The following is a 15,401-nucleotide window of genomic DNA, read 5'->3' as shown; positions in this document are numbered from 1 at the left end:
AAAAATCATGAGCGACACATTCATAAATAATGACTATAACAAAAATACTATTAATAAAATACTCCATAAAACAACAACAAAAATGAATCTAGATTACAGTAAAACCATAGCCATTCCATACATTAAAGGGTTATCGGAAAAAATCAACAGAATCCTACAACATTATAACTTCAATGCCACCTTTAAACCACCCACTAAACTTAAAACCATATTCAACTCCTCTAAGGATCCTCTCCTCCCATTAGCACATCCTGGAGTCTATTGCATCCGCTGCCCTGTAACTTACCGTACATTGGGGAAACAGGACGGACACTCCCTATACGCAAGAAAGAACACATTAGACACATTAAATATAACCATTATGGTGAAGCAGGCCTCTCAGACCACGCACTCAACACCTTACACCAAATCAGCTGGAAAAGCATCTGCTCTTTACACCGCACAAAAACCTGGTACGAAAGGAAATTTAAGGAAGCCTGCCAAATCCTGATAAACCACCCAAATATCAACAACAAAGATGGCATGAAAATTCCAAGGATCTGGATGGCACACATTCAGCCTACCTAATATATAAGATCCAGCATAAGTCAGAACTCTAGCCAGTCTTCAGCTAGTATTAGAAACCATTGCATACTAACTAGCTGGAATGTATATGATGTTAATATATGTATATAGATAGATACTTGTTGTTGTGCCCAATGTATTTCTACAACCAACAGATAACACCAATAATAGGACTATAGTATAATTTTGTATAATGATGTATAATTTTTTTTTTTCACCAGAGATCAGGCCAACAATTGTTGTAGCGGTTGGTCAGTGTCTTTAACAAACCAGTTTGATTGTAGTGTAGCTTGTTTTCTGTGTATAGTTGTATGCTCCAGAAGATGACCTTGACATAAAGGTCGAAACGTCGAATGTAGATTTTAGTTATATTAAACTAAAGTTTTTATTCAAACACGGTAGTTGTCTCCATAATTTTCAAAAATGCATTCGGATCACCGTGTAAGCTTAAAAGAAAGGGAATAATAACCTCTTTATCTTTGGATGTTAGTTTGTTCTTCAATAACCAAGTAATCCTATGTGCAGTCTTGGACAACTTAGCAATGTTCCCTCTGAACTTCATCTCCCTATCCACCCCCCCTCCAAGTCCCTAGCCTCATCAATCTCTTGGAGTACCTTTCCATCAATGTTGTACACAGCTGGTAATCTTTTAATCCAAAAATGCATAAGTTGACACTTTTCCACATTAAACTGATATCCATTACCTTTTGCCTATTTTGCCAGCTTATTTAAATCATCCTGCTAATTCTCAACATTAGCTTAATTTTTTATTGGGCTACCCAACTTTGCATCATCAGCAAACAACTGAATATCTCCCTTGACGCCATTTCCTATATCATTTATGTACAAATTAAACAATAAACGCGTGGACAGACTTATGTGTTTGTCGTACATGTTGTTTATTTTTTAGCGGTATATATTAGAACACAGAAAAATAAGTAAATAATTAATTTATTAACTTATTGCTGATATTTCGCTGGTGTTATAACTAGCATCTTCAGAGCACAAAAACAGTTTGTCACAATATGCGAGTATAAACACTATAACAACATGGTGTAATCAATGGACTAGTTAAACAAAATTGTAGCAACAACACAAAGACTCGATCTGAAAAAAAAAAATGCAGCTATCACATAAGACTAGAGTCCTAAACAGAGAAATAACCGGTACTAGTTTTTTCTTAAGATGACTGTCTCCCAGATTTTAGGCAAATTTATACAGCCATATTTGTTGAGATTTGGAGTGTGTTTTGGGGCTTCTGTTGCCTCTAAGAACAATCTCTCAGACCTTGTAAGAGCTTCTGTGTAGTACTTTTGTGTTCTTCCAACTGATCCTGTGTGCAGGAGTATCCAGAATATGGTCTGCTAGGCCCAATTTGCCATAGTGATAATGCCGGATGTATCTTTTGTGTTCGTTGATGCAGATGTTCACAGTTCTTCCTGTTTGACCGTAGTAGGCTTGATTACATGAGCAGGGTACTTTGTAGACTCCTGGATGTGATAAAGGGGGAATGCTGTCCTTGGGTGAATGGATAAGGGTTGCTAATTTGCTCCACGGTCTGAATGTGGTGCGTAGTTCATGTTTATTAAGAATTCTTGAAATCTTTTCGGATGTGCCTTTAATGTATGGGATGGTGACTGTTTTGTTGTAGTTCTCTGTGGTGGATAGTGGGAGGGGTTTCTTAGGAGCATTTAGTATTTTGTTTATCTTATGAGGATTATAGCCATTGGCCAAGAAGGTGTGGCGTAAGTGAGCCAGTTCAGCAGCAAGAGTATTGTCATTAGGATAGATTGCTCTCACTCTGTGGGTTAGCGTTTTTAAAATGCCATATTGTTGAGAAGGGTGATGGTGTGATTGTTTGTGTAAATATCTCCCTGTATGTGTGGGTTTTCTAAAAACTGAAAATGATAAGGAACCATCTGGAAGACGTGATAAGTGTATCCAGGAAGGGCAGACAGTTATTAGCTTCCAGTTCCATTGTAAAGTGGATTTTTGGATGTTGGCTATTTAAATGCGCTAAGAATGTTGTACACAGCTGGTAATCTTTTAATCCCAAAATGCATAAGTTGACACTTTTCCACATTGAACTGGTATCCATTACCTTTTGCCCATTTTGCCAGCTTATTTAAATCATCCTTCAAATTCGAATATACGACCGTATATTCTGAGAATATACAACCTGCCTCTAACAGTAGCAAACAACATTTATGTTTAGATGTGGCAAAGTTTCTAGAATGTCAAAAACAAAAGCAATGCTTTGCCATCGAAACCTTGTGTATAAAGAGCACAAGAAACTTGTTTACTATTAAGTGTGTGTAAAAGTTGTTTACTTTGTATAATAGCTATGTATAAAGAGCACAAGAAAGTTGTTTTCGATAAAATGTGTGTAAGAGGTGGTTGCAGGCTCTGAGCATAAACATCTTCGGAGTTTGTATCAAAGAGATCCGCTAGTTTCAGAAAAGTTTCCGCTGCCTGACAAAACAAGGAAAAAGAGTGCATGGACAACAAGAAAGAACGGGCCGGCCTTATCAAAAGGATCAAGGAGAAATGCCGATTTTCTTCGGGATTTACAACCCTTAGTGCAAGGTCAGGAGAACGGGAAAATAAAAAGGGACTGAGCCGAACATCGGGAGGCAGTTGTTGGCAGAGAGTCATCAGAAGTCAGCAAAAGAGGAGAGGAAGGCCCAAGTTATTAAAGAGAGAGGCAGTTGGAACCACAGCAGAGAGTAGTCGGAACCAGAACGGAGGCGAGCTGCAGACCATAGGCAGAGTCCAAATCAGAGGCAGTTGGCAGAGAACCAGAAGTTACGGCAAACCCAAGCCAAGAGTGTTGGATGTCCTTTTTGCTGTGAGAAGTCAACCGGAGTCAAAGGCCACAGAACGATCTTCAAGCCTGTATGCCGAAGCTTCTTGCCTGAGCTTTTTGAATACCGGGATAATTGCAATCCAAGGCCCGCCAGTAATCCGACGAATCCCCTTGAAGCAAGACTCTCCAGATGAAAGCCAAGGCCTGAAGAAAGAAAAAAGCATAGAAGCTTTAATGCAGAACCTTTCGAAGAATGTGTGACAAAGAGCCTCTGTAAGTTCAATCTTTAATGTACATTCTTTTTGTAATCTAGGAGATATGTCATAGATGGACTGATAAGAAATAGTAATAAGAAATAAATGTAAGAGAGTTCTCTGATTTGTTGTTAACCGGAATATAAATTGTAAGATAACTTGCCATAGCTAGCTAATCCCTTTATGAGTAAATTAGTCTTGGCAATTTATTTTGTTTAAGCAGAAAGGAAAGGGAAAGGGAAAGTTTGTTTCTATATACCAAAGGCATAAAGGATAGGTAGAGAAGAGTAACCTCCCTGTCACTTATTTAATGTACTTTATTATTATTGTAATTAAATGTGTTTTATTTATATGCAAATAGAGTGCTGCCTGATTTTTTTTATTTTACAACTGCACTGTTCCTAAAAAAATCGGACTTGTGAGCAGGAAACAACTAAGGTAATAAAAGTGCAGTTAAGTACTACTTAAGAACCACAACTGTTTATATAAACTTTGTTGAAGGAATTCGTGCTAGTAAGAGAGGGAGAGAGAGATCTACTGGACATATTACTAAGTCTTCTGCCGATATAAAGAATACTGGTAGCGCAGCCTTACAAATAAATTTTCCAGTGTTCATAGGCATATGACTAGTAAATACAAAAGGTGGATTAATATAGTACGCAGTAGAATTAGTAAGGAAGGTTATGAGAGAAAAAGCATGCACTGCTAATTAGAATAACAGCATTTCAAAGATGCAGCAACCAAGTAGGCTTTATAAATAAGTAATAGCATGCCATTATTACAGAAGGTCACTTTTCATTTTCATGAACTCTTGCTGAAGCTCTTCTGCTGCGGTCCCAATGTTTGCTTCCATTGCTAATAGCTATAGTCTATCTAAACACTTTTCACTTACGTTGACGTTTTCATTCTTCTTGTTTAGTCAAACAGTCTTATACATTTTTCGGTGCATACATATGGCAGTTTCCACAACGCATCCAGTGCGAAAAATCCAAGGCAGAGCTAGACTTTCATACAGAAGTGTCCTCCGAGCCACTGATATATGTTTCTTGATGGACGCCATCTTTAGACTCTGAAGTAGTGCAACAAACAGTAGCGAAAACACAATATAAACAATAAAGTTTCAACAATAACACCACTGATGGACACTTGTATCCAACTGAAGCACAACTTCAGCACAATTTGAAACAAAAAGCCTCACTTTACTTTAAATTAAAAACATTTTTCTAGCATAGCTCAAACCACGTTCACTTGTGACACTAGCGTCACCTCCTATTATTTATTTTATTATTATTATATAACCATTCAGTGTGGTTCTCCAACCAACAGGCTGCATCTTCAATCCATGAGCATGATGTTTCATTGCCTGTTGTGAGACAACTTCCTTGCTTATTGGAAGCTTGAAGTGGCTTGAAAAATTTCCACATTGGTCTCTAGAGCAGTTTCCATACTGCATAAAAAATTCATTTACAAAATACCAAAAAATGTATAAAATAAAAAAAAATAGCACAAAAAATCCTTGCCTACCCGCTGTATGAATATACTATAGGCTTGCAGAAACCTTTCATGAGTGGGATCTAAAAAAAAAAAAAAAAAAAAACCCACACGCTAACACTACAAGTGCACAACTCTACAGCAACTCTTACACAAAAACAAATAAAAATCCACAATTCATTAGCCAAAAAAAAAAAAAAAACGTACCGAACCAGGAGTGTTCTTGCACAAACCTTGCAGTGAACCCTTTCAGTGTCCCAAGTTCTCACCATGATGAGAGGAATCTTTATATTATGTGCTTTTTCAATTGAATGTGAGTGAGTTCATCTCATAATAGAGGCAGCAAGATTATTTTTCTGAAAACTCAGGTTATTTTTTTATTCAGTATGTGAAAAAATTGGTTGGAGAATGGAATAAATTAACAGGTAGAAATACTGTTAGTAGATGGTAGATGACATAGTGTGTAGTGGAGTGGGCTGTGTGGTGTGGAATTCCATACTATAAAGAGTTGTTGGATCTTTAGTGGTGTCATGCGATAATAATAATTTATTATAGGATGATGTTTCTATTGTGACAATTCATTTCAGGCACTTTACAATGGTGATGCATACATAATTATCATCATCATCATGGATTAAAACTCATGTGAGAGGGTCCTCTCATTGACTGTGACTCTTTCACTGTTTTCATACTTTCAAGCACTGCTTTCCACTTGCTGCATTCTCAATTCATTCCAAAATAATCATTCCAAATCATCATCTTCCTTGTCCATTGCATATAGTGAACAGCCTGAATAAATTTCAGTAATGTATATCTAGTTATATCTCTGATTCTTGTTTGTGAACTTATGGATTACACTTGTTGGTTTTATTTATTTATTTATTTATTTTTATGTAGCTCCCACACACAAAAAATTTTATGCCCTATAAACTTATAATACTACTTACTCATCCTTATATAGCTTCCAAGGACTGCTTCAAATTCTACCCCCATCTTTCTATAAAAAATCTTTTTTATCTGATAACAGTTCCTAACAAACATATGTAGCTCAGTCACACCTCCTCCTTCTATCTACAAGATTTTGCAAATTGAATTGATGCAATTTTTCTTCATCCCAAACATTCTAGAGAGTGGAAACACCCTAAGTCACTTGAACCCATGAAAACCAAGTTATTATCAAACCTGCACACAGTTATGTGTATGAAGCTTGATCAGCATCTCATGCAAAAGCTGTCATAATCACCTTACTTTTACATGTCACTCTGCTCTACATCATTGCCATAATCTGTTGTGATATCCTCAATAGTTTAGCAATATGTTTCCTAAATTTTTAGGTACTTATACACCATCACCCAAAGATTTCTTGTCATCTCCACTTTCTGTGAAATATTCCCAACAATTGTATACTCTGTATCTCCATCTTGCCTTTCTCATTTTAAAGCCTTAAACTTGGAATTGTTGAATTGGTAACTCTTCCCACTTGCCTCCTCATACAGTCTATTCAAATCATCCTCTAAAGTTGCAAGATCTCTTCTCTACTCATAGTTCTTCCCAAATATGCACTGCACTGTATTATCCTCATTTAAACCTCTCTCAGTAATATTAACACAGTGAGGGATCCAAAAGAGACCCCTGGGGCACACGTCTACTGCTTCTCATTCACAACTTGCCAATATTTATCAAACAGCCAATCACCTATCAAATGCATTAATCTATTATCTAATTATATATATTTTCCTTTCTGATTACAAACTTGTCTCATGTGATAATCCATCAAAAGCCTTTGCAAAATTTTAATATATCATTGCATATGCAAGTTCCTTGTCCATTGCACATAATGCAGGCCCAATAAATTCAGTAATGTAGCTCTAGTTCTCTGATCCTTGTTTGTGAACTTTATGGATTACACCTTTTTTTTTTTTTTTTTATGTAGCTCCCACAGACAAAAGATTTTGTGTGTGGGAGCTACATAAAACCAACAGGTCAATCTTGCTGCAGTTATGGATAATTGTCTTTTGGTGGAAGATGAAATTCATCATCCAGTGTAAGGCCACCGCTACACTTACTGGAAGCATGAAGCAGCTGAAAAAATTCCATGCTTGGTCTCTGAGCAGGGTTTCCAGATTATGTAAAAAATTAAAAATATATACATAAAATTGAAAATAAAAAAAGCATACTACTAAACAAATTTATTTGACACTAAACTAAAATATCTCTTAGCTTAGCATTTCTTGATTAGCTTGCCTTTGAAATGTCTAAAATCTAAATGTTGTCTCATAATAGTTATTGCTTTGTAGGACTCACCATCTACAAAATTGCTCTTTGCAAGAGATATGCCAAGGTATAGAAAGATGGTATCTACATTTTATAGAGATGTTGCTGCCTTACCTCCAGTCACTGATCAAGAAATGGGGATGGCTATGCAGGCATTATCATTGGTAATATTACATTTGTTGAAGAAATTATGTTTTTATGTGTACACTGCTTTGTAAACTCAAGTGTGTATTAATAATTCATTTCCAGGGTAATTGAATAGTGTTTCAGGACAAGGATAATCATTTAATAAATTAAAGACACAAATCTGCTGCATACTTCATTTGTCTATTTCCTCCTTCTCTTGCTCTTATCATGGAATAATTTCGAAACTTCACATCTTTATGGTATAAAGTTTTTTTTAAAAATATTGCCTCAAAAAACTTAGGAGCCTATAGTATATTAGTACCATAGGCAAGCTAAAGGTTGATCAATCTGAGCGTTCTGCTCTGACAAACATGATGTTTCATGCCTCTAATCAGCAGAATGATGTTGGCGGTCTTATACTGGGCAAAGAAAATCATTTATCATCTAAAGACTTTGCATGTCTATGCTGCAAGTGAGATTTGAATCTCCTTGTTGTTTGCAAAACAGGGGTGCTTTTTATTTAACTCAGGCCAGTGATATTCAAGGTTGTAGAAATGATTCAGATTACATTCAGAAGAGTAGGATAACTTCTAAAGTAAAATTAATTCTTAATATAAAATATATGAGGAGTGTCTTTGTGCCACATTTGAAATGAATATGCTCTTTATTTGGGAGAAGGGACGGTTTTTTTTTTCCTTTCCATCTAGAAAGCAAGAACATTTTATATGGTTCTCAACTGAATATAAATTAGCCAGCATCATACAGAGGCAATAGATAGCAGATGGCTAGCAATGTACTGCAAAGCTCTGTGCTTGAACAACCACAATTTAATTTTTACATAAATGATATAGGAAATGATTTTAATGGAAATATTCAGTTGTTTGCTGATGTTGCAAAATTTGGTATCTTAATAGTTCATCAAAATGATGTAAAGAACTCAGGATGATTTAAATATATTGGCTGACACTATGGACAAAAGATAATGGATGTGAGTGTAATATGGAAAAGTGAAAGATATGCATTTTGGAATGAAAAGATTACAAACTCTGTGCCATATTGATGGAACTGTATTCCAAGAAATTGGTTTAGGTGTGTTGATGAATTAGAGAGTTTGGAGGGCATGTTGCAAAGGTGGCCAAGGTAGCTCATAGGATTGCTTGGTTATTGATCAACACACTAACAAGCACTCTACACACACACACACACACACACACACACACACACACACACACACACACACACACACACACACACACACACACACACACACACACACACACACCACTTCTTATGCTACTTAATCCTCCATCTACATACAGTGCCACTACACCATCTATTAGTGGATGGCAAATGGCATTACAATCTTCCACTCACTAATAGTATTTTTTGTCTGCAAATTGCATGCATTTTCTGCTGATTTGCCTTTATGTGGGATGAAAAACCTGAGTTCCTGGGAGGAAAAAGCTCTGCTACTCATCTTTAATAATAATAATAATAATAAAGTTTATATATAGATTCCTCTTGTCATGATGAGAATTAAACTTAAGTCTTTTCCAGTTGTGGGAGGATGTGGCCCTTTATTCTTCCAATTGTGCTATGAAGGCACTATATCAATAAATTACCATAAACTTTTTTATACTGCAACAAGAAATCTTGGAGTGGGGGGGACCCTCTGTAGTCAACTGAATGCTTTCTGTCTCCATTAGTCAAAAACTTGATATTATAAAAGTGTTTTAATGACTTAACAGAACATTCAGAGAATCATCGCTTAGATATTGCTATACTGAAGACATTCATAATAGACAAAACTAAATATATAAATGTCATTATCTGTGTTCTAAATATTGATTTTACCCAAATTGTCTGTTGAGTCTTCTGAATATAATAAAAATTGGCTATTCTGAATCTCGATGATTGAAGTTAGTCTTCTTTCTTGCTTCAAGATGGGAAGCTGAAAAATAAAATAATGATTGAAGATTCAATTCAAGTTCAAGGATTTCAGAAATATCAGTTTCGATTTCAGTTTTATCATGTTTTCTGATTAAAGTGGGATGAATTTTTGAAGTTCAGTTTATACATGTTGGTTTCAATTCCAGTTATTCAGATTTCTATAAATATATATATATTTTTTTAATTTATATATTATTTGATATCTATTATTATTATTATCCCAAGATCTCATGGAGTCAAAGACTCATCTGGGAGGGATTGGTCATGCATTGTCATTTGAAAAAAAATAGCAATGCTCCTGAATATGTTTATTAAAATCCAACCAGATGTGACTCTTATCTAAGACAGATATCATACCTTTAAGTACCTTCACTTTTTGTTTCAGTAAACTCTTTTGTGCTCTTTCACAAACAGTTCAAAATCTGCTTCATTACATTGGTTTGATGGCTAGAGTGGCAGACCCCAGATTTGAAACCCAAACAGGGCACCACTTTGACAGTACTGATATTGTCTGTTTAGTAGGTGATTAGTTAAACTTCATCATCATCAAATTCCTGCGATGTACCCACAAGGGGTGTACAGGATATGATAGTACTACATGAAAAAATTATATCATTACTAACTTCCTATCTACAATTTCCTCCAAATCAGTCTGTTACTTGTCAAGACTCCAACATTATCAGATCTTATATTTCTATCGTCTAAGGCACTTTGTACCGTATCAATCCACCTATATCTTGGTCTTCCTCTGGGTCGTTTTGCTGCCAACCTGGCAGAGAACACTTGTTTTGCTAATCTTTCCTCGCCCATTCTGTTTAGGTGCCCATACCACCTGAGAATAGCTCTGCTAACACATTCCTGGATGCTGACAATGTCAAGTTCTTTCCTAATATCCTCATTTTTAATATGATATTGCCATTGACGCCATCTGTTCACGCCTATAATCTTTCTCAGGACTCTCAAAAATGCGGCCTCTAGTCTTTGGTCAAGTGTTATACTTCTGACCCAGCTGTCAGATCCATAAGTTAAAACTGGTTTGAACACTGTCTTGTATACAGCTAATTTAGTGTTCTGACTAATTTCTCTCTTATTCCATATGAATTTATTCAATTGACTTCCCACGATACCAGCTTTGCTGATTCTGTTGTCTATTTCTATATTTAATTTGCCATCTTCAGTAAATATCATGCCTAAGTAGCTGAAATGTTTTACTTGTTCCACAGGTTCTCCATTCACAACATAGTTGACATTTTCAACAATTCTACCTATTTTCATTGTCTTTGTCTTTTTAATGCTGACCTTCATACCATATCTATTACAACAGCTATTCAATTTAATCAGAGAATCTTGCAGACTTGTAGCGGATTTATTTAGAAGTATAACATCATCCACATAAAGCAAAGAGCTGACATTAACATCTCCAATTTTGATATCATGTTTAATACCACTTTCCTTCATAATGTGATCCATATAGATAATGAATAACAGAGGGAATAATTTACATCCTTGTCTCACACCAGATTTAACATTAAACCATCTTCCTGTACTTCCTTCAATTCTAACTGCTGACTTACAACTCAAATAAAGACTAAGTATTGCTTGATATAATGCCCCATTGACACCATATAACTGTAGCGTATTGAATAGCTTCTCTCTTGGCACCTTGTCATATGCCTTTTCCAAATCGACAAAACTTAAATACAGATCTTTGTTATATTCCCATGCTTTCTCGACTATTTGTCGTAAAGTGAAGATCTGATCCTGACAGCCTCTGTTTGGCCTGAATCCAGCTTGTTCTTCACCAAGCTTTTCTTCCACAATTCTTCTCAACTGTTTCTCAAGTATACTTGCATAGATCTTGCCAGGAACACTCAGTAGAGAAATACCTCTGCAATTCTCACATTCAGTTTTATTTCCTTTTTTATATATGGGTACTATGAGAGCTCTACTCCAATCATCAGGAATTCGTCCCTCTGTCCAGGCTTTCTGAACTATGCAGTGCAGCCACTGTAAGACTCTTATACCACCATGCTTCAGCATTTCTGGTCGAATATCATCTACTCCAGCTGCCTTTCCACATTTCAAGCCTTTGATGGCTTTTTCTACTTCAAGTATGGATATGTATTCCTGACTGCATGCCTGTTGAGTGTTTTTTACCACTGTGCTATCACTGCTTGTTTCATTTAGCAATTTTTCGAAGTAAATTGTTTTCAAGGATATCTTTTTCTCCTGTTTTCATGCCACCTTTATCATCTCTAACTCCTTTTACAGCACTCTTTCCTCCATTCCTAAGCTTCTTCAACAACCTCCAGAATATTTTGCCACCTTCTTGATATTTATTTTCTATATTCTTGCCAAAGTCCTCCCATGACTTTTGTTTAGCTAGTTTTACACACTGTTTAGCTTTCTTACATTTGTCTCTGTATTCTGTAAGAGTAAAAGCTGACTTATTTGACAGGAACTTTTGATATGCTTTCTTCTTTTCCTTCACTGCCTCTTTAACTTCCTGTGTCCACCAGGGAGTTCTGATTTTTTTATCCTTGCACACAACCTCACCACATGCCTCTCTGGCAGAATCAATCAATGTTTTCTTCAGAGTTTGCCACTGAATCTCCAAGGTTTGATTCCTGTTCTCAAACTCTTTCATTTTCTTTTCAATTATCTTTCTGTATTTTAGTCTACAGTTCACATCTGAGAGCTGCTCAACTTTTATTCGCTTTAAAACTTTCTTACATGTTATTCTTTTCAATATGAAATTCAATTTTATCCTGCTCAAGACTAAATAGTGATCACTTCCAATTTCAAATCCTCTGTACATTCTAGTGTCCTGCACCAGGGAGAAAACATCACTATCAACAATAACATAGTCAATGAGACTTTTCTTATTCCTAGCCTCTTCTCTCCATGTGAATTTGTGTACATTTTTATGTTGGAACATGGTGTTAGTAATAACCAGTCCATGTCCTGAGCAGAAATCCAACAGATATTTGCCATTGTTATTAGCTTTGCTCTTTTCTCCAAATTTTCCCAAAATATTTTTGTGTCTCTCACAATCATTTCCTACTCTGCTATTTAGATCCCCAACAAGGACCAATTTTTCCTTTTTCATTATGTCAGTTGCTTTTTCTAAAGCCTCAAAAAATTTCTCCACTTCTACCTTAGTAGAACCTGTGCATAGGCACAAATAAGTTTCATGGTCCAGTTCCCCATTCTCATAATTGCCCACATTACTCTACTTGAGACTGACTGCCATTCAAGAAGATTAGCCTCGTATTTTGTGTTGAATACTATGGCTACTCCTTCTTTTCCTTGATTGTCATTGCCTGAATATAACATTTTGTATTTATTGCTCAGAAAGATCTCACCAATTTTGGTCTTTTTTGTTTCAGTCATCCCTATTATATCGATCTGGTACTTATCTAATTCCTCAGCTAGCTCCATTTCTTTGCCATTCTGGCTTCTTACGTTGATAGTACCGATCTTTAACTCTGGTGATGTTGATTTGGGGCTTGTTTTCAGATTTGTTCCAGTAGCTGACTTTTCGCTGTTCGCCCTGGTTCCCTGGTGAAAACAACGGGGGCTTTGTTTAACCGGGCGACGCCCCAGCCGGCATGAAATTTTGTCATGTTGTACCATCATTTTTTATTTTGGTTTAACCAATAAGAATACAATTTGGTCGGCTAAATCCCAAATTGCCAGCCCATCCTCGTTCGTTCAGTATCCAAGTAGATACCCAACAGGATGAACCACGAGAAGGTGAGGATTGGACATTAGGTCAGAAGCCCTGGTCGGTTCTCCGCATTCCTTTTAAAGGCTATGTGGAGGTCTCCTCTCAGAATCCCTGAATTAATTATAAAAGTCTTTATTGGGTTTAATTGGATGTGCTTTGCCACCAGCTCAAAACTGAGTGGTGGCAATTTTCTTTAGTGGTCAACCTTGAATGACTATGATAATCTAACTTCAAAAATGCTGCATCATGAGCATAGATACATATATATAGATATCATAAAATTTAAAAGAAATAAATAAAATTCTCAATGGAAACTGTGGAACAAAATTTCATAGTTTAAAAAGTATGGATCATAGCTGCACTGGTCTCCTGTTTTTGCCACCACTGGACATAGGTAGTGCTTTTTTGCTCATACATGGACATGTGCTTTTGTACATGTCTAGGGGATTATCAGTAATTTATTTATAATTTTTCTATCATTCCTGAAAGTGTATATTCATGGTATGTAATTCTTTTTTCTTTAATTTTTTGAGAAATTCATCAGGTAATGTATATAATTATTAACTAATGAAGTTCTCAAGACAATTATTCAAATAAATTAAAGTGCATTTTTGAAAAAAAAATTAAACACAAGCAAAAAAAAAAAATCAGTTAAACATTGTAATATTTGTTAATATTACAGTTAGCACTGTAATATTAACAAATAAATAAAATTCTCAATGGAAACTGTGGGCCAAAATTGCATAGTTTAAAAAGTAGGAACCATAGCCCACTGGTCTCCTGTTTTTGCCACCACTGAATAAGCTGTACAGTTATTTGGCTTTGCATGATCATAAATTAGGATGATGGTTAAATATATGTTTAATTTCAGCTGTTTGCTGAAATTTTAATTTCAGCAAACAGCTGAAATTTTGTTTTTAGGCAATAAATGAATGGACTTGAAATCATTCTTAAAATAGTAAACAGTCTTTCAACAATTTGTGATCATAAAAACAGCATGCACAACTAAATCCAATTTATAAAGGTTTTTAGATTTTATTATTATTATTATTACGGGCAACTCCAAGGAGTCCTTAGACTCATCGGGAGTCTAAGGACTCCTTAGACTGCCGATGAGTCAGGGAGGCCCTAAACATCATTTCAAGAACAACTATTCAACATCCACACAGTATCTATCATACTTTGCCTTGAACTCATTCACAGTCATGGCACCCACAACAGACTCTGGCAGCTTATTCCACTCATTCACCACTCTCCAAGTAAAAAAACTAGTTCTTTACTTGGAGAGTGGGCTTCATATCTACATGGTCATTCTTGCAATTAGCTACTTCAAACATCTGCTTATGAAGTTGTCAGATGAATCAGTGGGGTTTTCCTGTTGTCTTTCAGATAACAAAACATTTAATCTAAGTTCTAAATATAATGATGCTACAAATGCTTTATTCTCTAAAAGCACTTTTGGTCTAATCTTTATAGCATCTAAGAAGTGTAAACCGATACACTAATTTTACAGCATTTCACTTTGCAGTGCAACTAGACTTTATAGAAGTTTTAACCTTGATTACCTTGATGGACCTGTGGTTTCAGTCAGGATTTCTCCATGACTGCAGGTCGTAAAGAGTCCAGCTATTCCTGTCTTGGGCTTTTCTTCTCCATTTTATTCCAGCTTTCTTAATCATTGGTTATATTGGTTATAGTTTTTATCTATTTGTAGAAGTTACTATATGTTAAATTTCTTTTTAACTTTTCTCTGGAATTGTGAGTCGCATGCCATTCTCAATCATTTCGGTGAACATATCAATAAATGGTAGGGGTTCCAATAAATTGGATATCATGTCATACATTGAGCACCATCAGTAAGCACATCTACAATAGGCATATAATAGGTTCCCCCCCCCCAGAAGATTCAGTATATCAGAAATACATAACTTTTTAGCTAATTTTAGCATTTGAAATACAGTCTTTGCACACTTACATTTAACTTAATTTAAAATGTCTTTAAATTTTAGAAATATTAATGAGGTTGAATCTGACCTGATGGAAAAGTGCATGCACTGAAAAATCTGAAAGATTTGTGGACTGTTTGGGTAAACTTTTTAACTTTTCTCTGGAATTGTGAGTTGCATGCCATTCTCAATCATTTCGGTGAACATATCAAGAAATGGTAGGCGTTCCAATAAATTGGATATCATGTCATACATTGAGC

General features: G+C 35.7%; 1 protein-coding gene across 1 annotated transcript in view; it reads left to right on the top strand.

The window, feature by feature from the left end:
• LOC150109208 (plexin-B-like) overlaps nucleotides 1–15,401 on the top strand; it is a 792,153-nt gene that overhangs the window by 754,904 nt on the left and 21,848 nt on the right. The window contains exon 36 of the mRNA XM_090406262.1: nucleotides 7,413–7,553. Within this exon, the coding sequence (XP_090262388.1) occupies nucleotides 7,413–7,553 (141 nt within the window). The remainder of the gene's footprint in view (nucleotides 1–7,412; nucleotides 7,554–15,401) is intronic.

This window comes from Typopeltis vanoorti, chromosome 2, assembly GCF_054136105.1.
Source record: "Typopeltis vanoorti isolate ZY-2024b chromosome 2, IOZ_Tvanoo_1.0, whole genome shotgun sequence".
Taxonomy (NCBI): Eukaryota; Metazoa; Arthropoda; class Arachnida; order Uropygi; family Thelyphonidae; genus Typopeltis; species Typopeltis vanoorti.
Note: the sequence above shows the minus strand (reverse complement) of the source record. Positions and strands in the feature narration are given on the sequence as shown.